General features: G+C 38.9%; 1 protein-coding gene across 1 annotated transcript in view; it reads right to left on the bottom strand.

Annotated features, from left to right (window-relative positions):
- Positions 1-15,584, bottom strand: part of LOC122806222 (complement receptor type 1-like) — a 424,151-nt gene that overhangs the window by 43,357 nt on the left and 365,210 nt on the right. The window contains exon 13 of the mRNA XM_044076465.1: positions 15,153-15,226. Within this exon, the coding sequence (XP_043932400.1) occupies positions 15,153-15,226 (74 nt within the window). The remainder of the gene's footprint in view (positions 1-15,152; positions 15,227-15,584) is intronic.

The raw sequence follows: 15,584 nt of genomic DNA, 5'->3' as shown, positions 1-15,584 counted from the left end.
ATCCCAGGGGTGAATTTGCGATCTCCCATCCACGCGTCCAGATTTTGCTTGAAGAGGGTCAGCGAGGGGCTATGTCTAATATGAATTGGGATTCTATTCCAGAGTGAGGGGAGCCTCTGGGAAATGAATCTGTCCCTCCAGCATGTCCTATTTATTTTTGTGCTGAGGTTTAGGTCCCTGGATCGTGTAGCTCTAAGGGACTTGGATTTTTTGAGGTGGAGCATGTCCATTAATTCTGGGTTTGACTTGGCTTTGTACGTCAGGCATAGATCGCCTCTGAGTAGGCAGTAAGCAACTGAGTAGAGCTGGAGTTTCTTTAGTCGAGATGCATAGGACATCTGTTTGTAGCCCATGATCCTCTTGGTGAGGTACTTTTGGGGTCTTTCCAGTTGCTGCAGGTGTCGGGTAAGGTACATCCCAAAAGGGGCATTGTATTCAATTATGGGCCTGATGAGAGACGAGTAGAGGGGCACAATGACCTCTCTTGATCTAGATGCGAACCCTTTCGTGATAAGGTGGGCTATATAGAAGGTCTTTCTAACCACTTTGGCAACGTGATTATCAAAGGAGAGATTATTATCTACGTTGGTCCCCAAATCTGTAATTACTTCTTCCATACTTAATGGATTACCACCTATGTGGTAATTTGTGGGCACCTTGTTTTTCCCAAAGGGGATGACTATGCACTTTTTAGCATTTAGCTTGAGGCCGTGGCTCTGGCACCAAGCATCCGTCTCCGTGAGACCCTTTTGGAGGATGCTTGTGTCAGCTGAAGATTCGATTATGGCCCCCAGTTTGCAGTCATCTGCGAACTTTGTCAGCCATAATCCCCCCGTGTTAGCCTGAACCTCAGAGAAGTATATACCGAACAAGAGAGGTCCCAGAACTGAGGCCTGTGGGACGCCACTTGTAACTGGTTTGGATTTGGACACGGCACCTGCGATTCTGACCATGTGGGTTCTATCTCTGAGCCAGTTTGCAACCTATCTTGTGGTATAGGGGTTGATATTTAAGCTGGTAAGCTTATTTATGATGCCCGAGAGGGGTATTGTGTCGTAGGCTTTTGCGAGGTCCAGGTAGGCTATGTGGACTACCTTGCCCTCGTCTACCTCGTCTATGGCTTTGGTAACTGTTTCAAAGAAATCAACTAGGTTTAAGAGGCAAGATCTGCCCTTAACAAAGCCGAATTGGGTAGGGTCCAGTGTCTGGAGGCTCCCAATGTCTTTGTTTATGAGTTCCATGATAATACACTCCATAGCTTTACAGACTAGACTAGTCAGGCTTATGGGGCGATAGTTTCCGGGGTCTGTTGTGGCACCACCTTTGTGGAGTGGGACCACTGTAGCTGTACACCATTCTTTGGGTACATATCCTGTAGTAAGGCTAAGTTTGAACAGTGACTTAATGTGAGGTTTGAGTTCTTCTTGGAGCTTGTGTAAGACACAGCCAGGGACACCGTCTGGTCCCATAGATGCTGTGTTTTTTGCTTTGGAGAGAGCAGCTTTCACCTGTGCATCTGTGATGTCAGGGAGGATACATTTAGTTGGGATAGGCATTTGCTCCTTTGGGGGAGGGGGAGAAGTTTGCGCTGAATCTGTCTGCCAGGGTGTTGGCTATGTCTGTAGGTTCGGTATATTTTGTACCGTTATGCAACAATTCAGAGCATATCTGGGAGTTTCCGTCCATGGTCCTGACATAACTAAAGAAGGCCTTGTGATTATCTTTAGTGTCTAGGGCAATTTTTCTTTCGAAACTGGCCTTTGATGATTTTATGAGAGAATGAAGTTTCTTGCTAATACTGATCAGAGATGCCTTCCCTTTTTGGGATTTTGCTCTGTCATGTAGTAGCTTCCTCCTTCTGTTGTATAGCTTATTTATGGCCGGGGTCCACCAGACAGGTCTCCTGTTTTTGGAGGAGTGAGTCTTGGTTTTATTTGGGATAGCACAATCCATGCATTCCTGCAGGTGCTCATAGAATGCATTTGTACAGGATTCTGCGGATTGGGCTGTATTATCCTCTGGCCCAGGGGCTTTGAAGGATTCCATCTCAGTCTTGAGAAGTGCAAAGTTGGCTTTTGAGAAATTCTTAACAGTGATTTCCTTGGCTGGGTGTGGGGATACTGTTAAATACATAACCATTTGCATCCATTACTCCACTCCTGCCAAAAAAAGGCTTTCCTTATGGTTGGTTCTGCCTGCTAAGAGTATGGATCTTGCTACTAGGTCTACCTGTGCTCTCATCCACATAGTGTGCCCATCCATGCAGTGCCTAACTTTGCTTTATTTGATGACATGTTATTCATGTACCTCTTCTCTACAAATGTTGTGGTACTTTGCATGTCTTTCTGAATGTCACCCTTAATAAATCACTGTTGGCTTCTAAGAGTTTGTTCTTTTATGATTTTTTTTTTTGTTTGTTTTATTTTGAGTTACTAATTGTCATCGTTTTTTCACATAGTTTAGTTTTTTAACTCATTAGAGAGTTATTTTTTATATATTCGTCTCTCATATGTAAATATAGTTTTAAAGTTTTTAACTTCCATCACTGGCAACGTAGAACATGTTTTTTGACTCTTAAAGTTTTAATTTGTCACTCTTTTCATACTCACAAGATTTGAGCCCCCTCCCGACCTTCCTTTCTTTTTTTGTTCTACCTAGGTCAAGTTAAATAACATCTTCAATTTACTCTAATAAAATGCTTTTCAATCTAATGCTGTTTTTTTTTTTTTACTAAAACTATTAGCCCTCATTGAAACTTATTCATCTTAACTCTGCCTGTATTAGCTGATATTTAAAATTTTATTTAGAGCTTGAATTATTCATTCATAATCTGGTCTCAGGCTTTTTATAAATATTGTAAATAGTGTATATATTATTCAACTTATTTGTGATATGTATTGGTATGTTTATTATATTGTAGTTAAAATGCAATACATCTTGTAACATCCTTATAAAAAGTAATAAAACATTTTGAGCATAAAAAATACTATTCTCTCAAGTAGCGTCATGAAACTATATAACCACAGCTGTCATCCTTTAAAGTGTTTTTTTTCCAGAAAATCTATAAATCATTGAACCCACTTGCCACTCAGTGCTTATTTGATACCAGTTGCTGCTGGTAAATATTTTGGCTGGTATGGCTGTCGAGTTGAAACATGGATACATGTATATTAACACTGTCACAACATAACATTTTACTGAGACTGTGCTCAAAATAAATAAAATATAACAAAAAACAAGCCAAATGGCTCAAAAACTTGTAAACAGTAATAAAAATAAAAAAGCAAGCCACCAAGGCAGTATTTGTGTGAAACACTAGTTTATTTAACATTAAACACTGCCAAAGTAAAACCAACTAGTCAGAGTCACTCAATTATGATGCAACTTCCTTTATATACTCTAATTACTTAAGCAACTATTCATGATTTTGCTTGCATCAGTGAAATTACCCTGACTAACCTTAAAGGCATACTTCCCCTGAATATGTAATGTACACAATAACATGCTGTAAACCACAATGATAAGTACATTCAAGATAAAAATATTAGTAATAGTACTAATAATGAACATAATAATATAAAACATACTTAAACTTAAAAATTCAAAACATAGTTGATCTGTTTGTTGCAGTTAGATAAGTGTTTTCACAGTACACTTAAAATTAAACCTCTGCTGCCCTTTGCTTCAAAAAGGAGCTATTGAGAAAGATGTTTTTTTTATGTATTGACAAGAAAAGAAAGAAAACGGGAGACTTTTTACATTCCAGAGAGCCGGCAAAGGTAAAATAAAAGGATAATCAGGTAAGTTTCTTTAGTTTTGCAGAATGTACCTAATTATTCTATTATTTTTGTCTGTGCCATCTCCCTCATTTGTTTCAGGTCTTCTGTTTTCTTTTTCAGTTAAAAAAAAGAAAAGTAAAAAATGATGAGATACATAAATGGGACCTTTTCCCGTTGGTATATTCCCGGATTTACAATGGGGACACTCGCTGGGGTGGCCAATCAGTGTTCTCGTTTTTGAATATGAATGGCCAGACATTGTATAATTTGCCATATACTCCTAGCAAGATGCAATTTTTTTTTCAGAGTACTGGCTGTACTTAGTCTCAGTTTTGGTTTCTAAAGCTTTTGGACAGGCCGTAAGGGATGGTTCTATTATATTACACTACTGTCACATTGGGAATTAAAAAATCACCAAAAATAAACATCATACGTTATAGCTTATATGTAAATAAATACTAAACCTAATAAAAATGTTAAAAATAAAACAATTCATTTATCTCAAAATGATTAAATAAATATATACATACATACAAATATTAAGCACTTTAATGGACACTAGGGACTCCTGCACACTGCCAAAATTTCCTGATATACAGTCAGCTTAAATACAAAAACACCATTTAATTAATGTCTTAATTGTCTTTTCGTCAATATTGGGTTCAGGTCAATCATATCATTAATGGTGGGGGATGCCCAGCATTTAACACACTGTATCTGCTTTGTTTATTGGGGTTCCCAGCACTTAACACAATGAACCAGTTTGATTCCTTGGGGTGCCTAGCATTTAACACAATGTACCAGCTTTATTCCTTGGGGTGTCCAGCATTTAAGACAATGTACCAGCTTTATTCCTTGGGGTGCCCAGTATATAGTACAATGTACCAGCAAATAGCCAGGGAATTGTTATGGCTAGGCTTGTATAGGCCTTAGGGCTGATAGCCTAGTGCCAACCTATGAACCTTTATTCTTTGGGGTGCCTAGCATTTAACACAATGTATCAGCTTTATTCCTTGGGGTGCCCAGCATTAAACACAATGTACTAGCCTTATTCCTTGGGGTGCCCAGCATTTAACACAATGTACCAGCTTTATTCCTTGGGGTACTCGGCATTTAACATAATGTACCAGCTTTATTCCTTGGGGTGCCCAGCATATAATACAATGTACCAGCAAATAGGCACGGAATTGCACAATTGTACCACTATGTACCAGCTTTATTCCATGGGGTGTCCAGCACTTAACACAATGTACTAGCTTTAATCCTTGGGATCCCAGCATTTTACACAATGTATCAGCTTTATTCCATGAAGGCTTAATTATTATTAGTATCATCCCACCAATCCTTCCATTTTTTACTCTCTGTTCTCAGCTGGGGTGCCTTATATCTTGGATATATACATGTCCTCCCTATGCCTGCATGGGTTTTTAGTGAGTGCTTGTTTCTTTGCATCCTAAATGCTCACCGTAGGTGAATTGGTAATTCTCTAACTTGTGCATAGCGGTGTGGGTATGGATATGTTTGTGTGTGTGTGTGTGTGTGTGTGTGTGTGTGTGTGTGTGTGTGTGTGTGTGTGTGTGTGTATATACACATTTATGCATAAGTGTGCACACACATGTATGTATCTATGTGTGTGTGTACATGCATGCATGTGTGTGTGCATGCATGTGTCTGCATGCATATGTGTTTGCGAATGCATGTGTGTGTGCATGCATTTGTGTGTGCAGTTAGGCATGTATGTGAGTGTGCATGTATTCATGTGTCTGTGCATGAATGCATGTGCCATGCAGTTGGCTGGCTTCCTGCTTGGAATTAGTTACTCTGCCTTGCACCCACTGGCTACCTGTATAGACTCCAACTCCTCCATGACTATAGATTAAGCTTTTAACTGTAGAATGAATGAATGAAAAGCAAAGGTCTATGAATCAGTAAAAGCAGTACACTTTTCTACAGCATATAGCTGTTCATAAATTCATTCATAAGTTCCCTTTTAGCTTTGCTAACATAAAATATATTAAATTGAACACCAGTAGCCACAAATACATTTGTAGTGTGGAATTAGGGAAAAATATTTATAACACTTGCTAGTAAAAAGCTATTGTTGTTATTAAAACATTTACAGACAGAACAGATACAACAATTAAAATAGGGAAAGTACATGTTTTAACAATATTTACAGTGTTATAACAATATATATTTGCCTTATAATACCTATTTCAAATAGAGGTTTAAATATAGCTGTAATTCAGAGGCTTTCTTATTAACAAAGTTAGGTCTTTCCCTAACCAACTCCATAAGTTCTCTATTTCTTTCTAAAATTTTCCAGTTATTTATATTATAGTACAAACAGACGTAACTTCTACTGTATATAACTAGGACTTTTATCATTCTGTAGCCAGAAAGGCAGGTGGATATCTCCTGAATTTCCTTTCTGTGATATTTTCTTTCACTCGATAACTACATTTTTTATATGGAAATTAATATCCTTCAGTTTGTAGCCATCCTTGGTCCCCTGGTTCTGGGATTTGGGCTCTAATTGCGATTGCTTTCTACAACAGCCTCTTTCTTACTATTTTCAGAATGACATTTCTTCATATAACAGATAACATTGTAAAAATAAAAAAAATAAAACACGCAAGTGACCAAAAATAAATAGTTAAATAATTTAAATGCTTCTGTTCTAATAATGTATTTAGGAACTTCATCAGACCTGATAAAATTGTCAGATAAAGAAACATTGAGCTTTATACTAACACTTCTGAGGCTGTTTTATTGGGAAGTGGAGTATTTGCTGTATAGGAGTATGAAAAAGGTTTCTTTGTTATATTGTGGCAAGATACAGTACAGGGGATTCCAAAATGCAAACAAGATAATGCACTGGGGATTCCACACTGCAAAGAAGATACAGTACTGGGGATTCCACACTGCAACAAGATACAGTACTGGGGATTCCACACTGCAAACATTAAGCATTATTAATATTGGGGGAGTAAGCAATTTATTTAATGACATTTGATTCACAGACATATCAAAGAATAAATCTCTGAGTGCAATAACAACAAAGATTTCCATAATACAAAGTTCAAGTTTGCTGAAACTTGAACATGGTAGTATGTTTGTACACCAGAGACAGAGTGTGCTTGAAGTTAGCATAGTTGGAGTCACAGAAGAATGGGGGTGCATGGGTGGGCTGAACCCCTGTCAAAGTAGATGTGATTCTTTATTGGAATTAATGTTCATGTACTTAAGTTCTTTTCTTTGATGATGAGTGCTATGTTTTTGCAATTGGTTTACTGAAGTGAATCCTTGCAAGGATCAAACCAATAGTAAATACCTCTTGAACATAGTAAAGCTTACTATTTCCACAGCAGAAATCCATTTGTGTAAGTAGAACAAAGACATCCGATATACAAAATTCCACAGAGGAAAAATTCCAAATGGTATTGGAAAGTTTCAAAATTATTTGGTAGATGTAATGCATCTAACATTTGTGCTTTTAAATGCAAAAAAAGACTAATTTGCATATGAGGGGAACAAAGGCTCTCTGCTGATACAGAACATGTCACACAACACTACAACCTGTGAGAGATGCACTTACATAGCCAAACTGCTAGCAAAGCTCTCTCCACCCAAGATTGTGCTAGACATTCAAGAGGAGAAGTTTAACACCTGCACTACACCTCCAGCAACACATAGTCCTTCTAAACCCACGCCACCAACACCAAGACATAGCAACACTAAACCCACATATGGGGAGGCCCTTAACAGTAACCTGCCCAAGCAACAAGGACCTCCGAAGCTGAAATGCAAACAAACACCAATCACAACCAAAGTGTCACAGTGTCACATAGCTCACAACACCAGTGTGCCACCCAACAATAGCCCCTAAGGCTAGACAACGTACCCAACACTATAGTTATAGATGACTCTATAGTCAGGCACACTGATGCCCCACTCACCAGGCTAAACAAGGAGAAAATTAGTCAGCTGCATGTCGGGTGACAGGATCCGCCACATAATGCATGCACTCAAGTCACTACACAACAAGTACTAATGTGACTCTGTCATTGCCCATGTTGGAGTGAATGACTTGAGATGTACCTCCCAGGACTACATGAAAAGAGACATGGAAGAGCTCTCGGATCATGTGGCCCAGGCAGGTATGACCTTAGCCCTGAGTAGCATCCTGCCTTCGCCCAGAATGATACCACAGTATAAGGACAAAATGATTGACTTCAACAATTGGCTAAGCTTCTGGTATCATTCAAAGGGGATCCAGTATCTGTCTGCCTAGGACGACATGATCGACAGACCACGATGTTTTGCCAGAGATGGTCTGCACCTGTCACCCCTGAGGAGATTCAGGTTACTGGCTAAGGCTCTTGCCATGCCTATAGTGCCTTTTTTAGGCAAAGTTCAAAGGACAAAACCACCATGTAACAGGTACAAGCATGCAAAATCTGAAGGTAATGCTACTCAGAGCTAGAAGTCTAAACCTCAAAATGCACTCTCTCAAGGCACTCCTAAAAATGGAGAACATCGATATCTGTGTAGTAACTGAGAACCCAGTTCAAGGCTCCAGAGAGCATCCCTGCAATACCAGGCTATAACTCTTACCACACTTTTTGGCCACCAAACCAGGACCAAAACACTAAAGGTGGAGTAGTGTCCAAATTCACCAAGGATATTCACACCACCAGGATAGTTGCCCAACACAATGCGTCTGAAATTCTCCAGGTGCAACTAACACTACATAAGACTGCAATCCAAATTGTAGCTTGCTAGAGATGCCCCACCATGCACCAAGATTCTCACTACACATTTCTAAACATACTGGAAAATATTAAGATACAACCCAACACCGTAATACTGGGTGATTTCAACTACCCTGCCATTAACTGGGAAAACTACTTGTGTACCAACATGTTTGCTCAATGGTTCCTGGAATTTATAAATTCCAACGACCTGGATTGACTAATTCATAGTCCCACCAGGGGCTCCAATATCCTAGACCTGGTCATTACCAACATGGGAAATCAATGCTCCACACCTATGGTCACCCCCTGGTTGGTCAGGTCTGACCATAAGCTAATCACCCTTGACATCCACATCCCACCCCCACCCACTAGTAAGGAAACCTCTGTAAAAAACTTCTCCAAAACCAACTTCATGCTACTCAAGTCAGAAGTGACAAACTTCATGACACCCATACAGATGGGAACTGAAAATTTGACTGCTGAATCCTACACTAAGGCACTGTATGAACACATCCACTCATGCATGAATCATGCCATCCCAAATAGAACCAAGACACTCTCCTCCAAAAAAAAAAGGAAGCCAGTCTGGTGGTCCCCTGCCATAAGCAAACTTTACAACAAAAGGAAGAAACTGTTGCAGAAAAGAGGAAAATCCCAAGATGCAAAAAACTCCCTTACCTACCTCAGTAAGAAGCTGAGATCCCTCATAAAATCCTCCAAAGCTAATTACGAAAATAAAATTGCCAAAGATTCCAAAGACAACCACATGGCATTCTATAGCTATGTCAAGAATCTAAATGGCAATGCTCAGATCTGCTCTGAGCTACAACAGAATGGCATTAAATATACTGATCCCAAGAATATTGCCAATATCCTGGCAGACTGATTCAGTGCCAACTTCACCCCCTAAAGGACCCATCTCAATACCGAAAGATTGCCAAATTCTGGTAATAGCCCCACAGGTAAAAAACGCACTATCCAAAGCTAAGAATACAGCATCCATGGGACCAGACGACATCCCTGGCTGTGTACTACATGAACTACAAAATGAACTGGCACCTCACCAAAGTGTCATGTTTAATCACAGCCTCACCTCAGGCTTTGTGCCCACTGAGTGGCGTACAGCTACAATTATCCCACTCCACAAGGGGGGATCCACCTTGGATCCCGGGAACTACCACCCCATCTGTCTGACAAGCCTGATCTGCAAGGCCATGGAATCTATTATCATGGAACTTATAAACAAAGACATTGGCAACCATCAAACACTGGCCCCACCCAGTTTGGGTTCATGAAGGGCCGATCTTGTCTCCTGAACCTGATTGACTTCTTTGAATCAGTCTTCAGAGCCATGGATGAGGGTAAGGTGGTCCACACAGCCTATCTGGACCTCGCCAAGGCCTTTGACACCATTCCCCACTCTGGAATCATAGATAAACTTACTAAGCTGAGCATTAATCCCTATGTCACTCGATGGGTTGCCAACTGGCTTACTGACAGAACCCACACTGTAAAAGTAGCCGACTCCACATCCAGCTCCAGACAAGTGACAAGTGGAGTACCTCAAGGTTCAATCCTGGGACTGCTCTTGTTTGGCATCTTCTTCTCTGAAGTACTGGCTAACACTAAGTGAGTCTGGCTAGCAAAGTTTGCAGATGACTGCAAACTGGGAGCCATTATTGAATCCCCAAATTATGTAGATATTCTACAAAAGGGCCTTACAGAGACAGATGATTGGTGCCAGAGCCGTGGGCTCAAGCTCAATGCCAAGAAATGTATAGTCATCCCCTATGGGAAAAAAACATGTACCCATGAATTACCACATAGGTGGCAGTACACTAAACACCGAAAGTGTGATAAGAGACTTAGGTGGACAGTGGTCTCACCTTCGATAATCATATCGCCACAACTGTCAGGAAATTATTCTATGTGGCACACCTCATCACTAAGGGCTTTTCATCCAGAAAAAAAAGGTCATTGTCCCACTGTACTCATCCCTCATTAGACCCATTATAGAATATAATGCCCCATTTGGTTTGTACCTTGCAAGACATCTGCAACAACTGGAAAGGCCACAGAAATACCTCACTAAAAGAATCACAGGCCTAAAGCAGATGCCCTATGCTGACAATCTAAAAACACTCCAGCTATACTCTGTCTCATATTGTCTACTCAGAATTGATCTCTGCTTAACATACAAGGCCATGTCAAACCCAGAGCTGTTGAACATGCTGCACTTAAATAAATCCCAATCCCTCTGAGAGACATGCTCCAGGCATCTAAACCTTGTCATCACAATGAACAAAACATGCTGGAGGGATAGGTTCCTGACCCAGAGACTCCCCAGACTCTTGAATAGACTGCCCAAACATGTCAAGCAGAGTGCCTCTTTGGCCCTCTTCAAAAGGAACCTTGACAATTGGATGGGAGATAGGAAATTCACCCCGGGGATGACGTCAATCTTCCTGCGAGACAGGGGTCCAGAGTAGTAAATATTGTGGGAAGAAATAGCCATGGAATTGTTATGGCTAGGCTTGTATAGGCCCTAGGGCCAATAGCCAATTACCATCCTATGAACCTATGAATCTAGGTGTCATCAGCCAAAAAAGTAGTTATTCTGGGAGAGGGTGATGTGCTTGTGGGAAAATCCCTGGCCACTACTGTTACTTGATCACAGTTAAATGACCAGTGGCCTGATTTTCCAGGGTGTATGTGTCTGTCTATGCACACACATGTGTAAGTGTGTCTTTGTGTCTGTACTTCTCATATACCTGTATATGGACCAAGCTAAAATGTATTACTGGCACAATTTATTTAACCTGAACACTGCCAAACATTAGACATGGTAACCGGGGAGAAAGTGGCTAATTTTGTTGGGATGTGAAGGATAAAGGATAAAATGGGAAAAATTTTAGTGTTTTGCATATTTTCTATCTTTGGAATCCACTGTTTCAAGATGGATCCTGACAGCCTAGGACTGTTTTTATTTTTATTTTTTTTTCCCTGCTAGCATGGATATTGTTAACATGAATACTGCCATTGTAGAAAGTTCCATCATGGAAGACTGGAACTTGTTCTTAATATGGAGAGGCAAAGATAAGGAGTCTGCAAATTTTTAATAAGCAAAATAATACAAAGGTGTTTAGTTTTAATTGGTCAGTGGCTATAGTCTGATCAATAAAATGTTTGTTCAGAAGCTTTTACAATATAAAAAGAATGAAGTTTCTTATGCTCAGGGAGAGTCAGACTTTGATGGCTTAGTCTCTCACATATGTGTGTTCTTTTATAATAAAGGAGATTATTCTACTCTGCTGAACTATACTGCATGAAGTTATTTTTGGTTGGTGCCATAACAGTGGTAATAGCAATCTGACAGTTAAACCAGATGATCACTGCTATATCTTAATCATAGCTAAGCTTGTGAAGAAGTGTGTGTGTGTGTGTGTGTGTGTGTGTGTGTGTGTGTGTGTGTGTGTGTGTGTGTGTGTGTGTGTGTGGGTGTGTGTGTGCACATGCGTGCATGTGTGTGCGTGTGTGTGTGTGTGTGGGTGGGTGTGTGAGCATGTGTGCGTGTGTGTGTGTGTGTGTGTGTGTGTGTGTGTGTGTGTGTGTGTGTGTATGTGTGTGTGTGTATCAAGCTGGAATACATTTCTTTCACTTGGTCATAGTCAAACATTAGAAATGCACCCCTTCAGGACGTGATTATTTTTGGACGTGGCAAGATGGCACTGTGTAGTCAGCGAGGGTCCTGCCTAAATCTACATTTTATTCTATTCCAAACACTGTTCTCGGTATTCATTGGCTTTTCCAGATGTTATACTAGTCCTGAATAGCCTGCTGTGCTTTAAGTTATGATTTGACTGCAAATCTGACTTTTGCTTTGAGACTTAGTGCTTACTAATGTTGCAACAGACAGAATGCTAAATAATATATTGCTGTTTTAACCTGGGGGGTTCATACTACCTCTTCTGTTTTTACAATCAAAGATAATCATATAAAAGTTAAAAGTGGAATAAAAAAATAAAAATGAGATGAGTTAAGTTAAACATGGACCGAAATCCATTCAGCTGCTACCACTGAAGGTCTCAGAGAGGTTTCACTTCTTATTCATGGATGCCTGCATGATAATTGTACGTGAATTTTATCATATTAATAGAGCATTCATTGAGACAAATAAAGGCCTTGATTAAGAAGAAATATTTTCCACATTAGGTACACTAATCGAAAGTGTAAATTGTTGGCAAACATTCAGGCCTTTGCTCTAAAGCTTTTACAAAAAAAAAATCTAGAAGCAAGAAACAGAAGGAATGGCAACTCTGTTATTATATAAGGATAAAACCTTGCCTGCAGCTCAGGAAAACCAAGGGTGATACCATGGTATTTATAGGCCATTGATTTAGTGTTTTCTAATGGGGCAAACAGGGACATTTCAACACAGAGGCGGGGTTTCTCTGTAATGGTGCCATTGCATGCCTCCTACATTAAATAGCTCAGAACTGCAATGGATGCAGAGCTTACAAAACCCCCACCACTAGCCCTGCCATGACAATGAAACTACTCATGCAAAGTGGGAGGTTTGTCTGTGTGTTGGGCTTTTCAGAAAAGGAGCTCCCTCTCTGGTTTGGTCAAGCCAGGATGTCACCATAGCATAGGAAACCTTTGAGCATGGGAGTACTGGGAAGGTAGCAGGACAACAACCTGAAACCAGTAGGCCTCCAGAGAATGTTTGCATTATCTTATTACATTTTCAGCCAGATCCAGTGATACACAGATAATGCCTTAACTATGGCCCATGTATTCCCCTTCAACTAACTGTTCTGATAATCGATGGAGCTGTCAGAAGATGGATGTACCCATCCTGGGAGGTAGTCAGATACAGCTAGCCACAGAATGCTCTGTCCCCTCACAGAAGGGGGTTAGGATCCCAAACACATGACTTGGGGTAGGCATTACCCTCAGCAAACCACCAATGGGTGATAGCTTTCTTAGTGGGTATATAAGAACATGTATTCACATAGGAAAAGCATTGTGAACCACAATGAAGCAGTTTGTGTCCCCAGTTGAGAGTAGTGCCTTTTTAAATGTCCTCATAACTAGAATGCCAGCTAACAACTGGTTGATGATATACACCTTCACAGTTATAGAGGACACTCCACCATATAGGAATGAATTTACTCAAGTCTAACTAAGATCACTATGCACAGATGAAAACAAACCTTAAAATTACATTTTCAAGACATCATTGACATTTTGAAATTATATAATGCGCAAAAAGACTTTTAGTTGACCAGCTTTAAAAATAATATTTCCATGGATTACCCAAATGTAATTAACTAGAAAGAACAGATGTTGTCTAAATTTCTTCAGCTACCCCTAAATAAAAACAATATGTTCCAAATATACTTCTATTCTACTCTATTACTTTTAATGGAAAGAGTTTTGCTTTTTTCCTATTGGATATCTTTTTTGTTTAATCTTTATTTCTTTTGATTACATAGCATATTATTTTATTGTTGCCACCATAGTTCCAAAACCCAGACAGACTTTGAAAAAAAAATAAACACAATTCATCTCCATGGAGATTGAATCCAAATACACTGCTTATTCTGGAACTTTAAGATTATATTAATAATGATCTTTTGTTATTAACTGACAAGGAAGATAAGTATATTAATTCTGAAATGAGAAAGTCTGCTTTAAGGCAGACATCTTTTAGTAAGACATCCAAACTAATTGAAAGAAGTAATTATAAATTCAGAATATAATTCAACTTTTACAGAAAGCATAGCAAGATACCTAAGATAATTCTGATTCTGTTGAAATTAATTACTGGAAGTCCAATACGATTTGTATATGTTATGTGCCAAATAATGGAACTGACTTAATGCAAAGTTTTTAGCAACTTAAATTGAACAGTCTTATATTTAATTTCAAATACATATGCACAGATAATGAGGTGCTATCTGAATATGAGACTGTCCTAGCCACCTTTGCTCAAATTTCTCAAAAATTATTTTATAATAAGGGATTCAGACATGCAAACTACAGATTATTACTTTTTATAAATACATTTATCCACCATTTCTTAGGATTACTATACTTTTCTTAAGACTAAAATTAATTTGGAAGAGGTAACTTTTGACTGTTAATTAACAAAAATCAGGATAAATCACAAGTAATATTGGTTACTCATTTCATTTTATAAAACAATGCCAACATTTTTAAGAGTATCTGATAGCATATGAATTAGTCTAGGACTATAATGATAACTGAATATAGCCTTAACCCTTCCAATTTAAAAAAAGATGTATAATTGTAATGCTTTTAAGAGTCTTGACACAAATTCTGGCTTATATCCTGTCTCAGAGTTTGAGGTTAATACTATAAAACTTAGTTTCTCATCTTTAGTCTTTTTTTAATTAAAGACCGTCATATTTTGGGTGAAACATTAATTAGAAAATCTTTGTTTTTCCCTCCTTTTATCCATGCAGACAGCAATGTGCACATATGTATACTTGTTATAACAATACTAACGACTGAAATCTGTTAACAAGGATTCTACTATGTTTTAATGAGATGTAATTTTACATTCTTGCAAAGGATTCAATGTACTTACGTTCACATGTTGGAGCTGGAGAGTCCCAACCAATGGTCCTGCACTCAATGGAATTTCTTCCAACTAGCCTGTATCTGTATGCAGCCATGTGTAATGAAAACATGGTATTTAGTATATGTTGAAAAATAGTCAAAGTAAACAGCAAGCAAGACTTAGAAACATTCTGGGCCAGATTCAATAAAGCCTAAACTAAGCTTACACTAAGTGTACACAATATGTATTCAATAAAATTCTTATCACATTTTTTGTACTTTCTAATCACTCAGAAAGATTACACTAAGCATGTATGTAATCTACACTTTGTGGTAATCTTTATGAATCCCTGTCAATATTTAAAGCTGCAAGAATATCAGTACGAAAACTAACATTTAGAGGAAGAAGGTCTGAGTTATGTCTGCGTTGTCTACTCACTCAGAACAGTGTCGACACTTA

The sequence above is a fragment of the Protopterus annectens genome, chromosome 7.part0 (genome assembly GCF_019279795.1).
Source record: "Protopterus annectens isolate FY-2018-M chromosome 7.part0, PAN1.0, whole genome shotgun sequence".
Lineage (NCBI taxonomy): Eukaryota > Metazoa > Chordata > Ceratodontiformes > Protopteridae > Protopterus > Protopterus annectens.
Note: the sequence above shows the minus strand (reverse complement) of the source record. Positions and strands in the feature narration are given on the sequence as shown.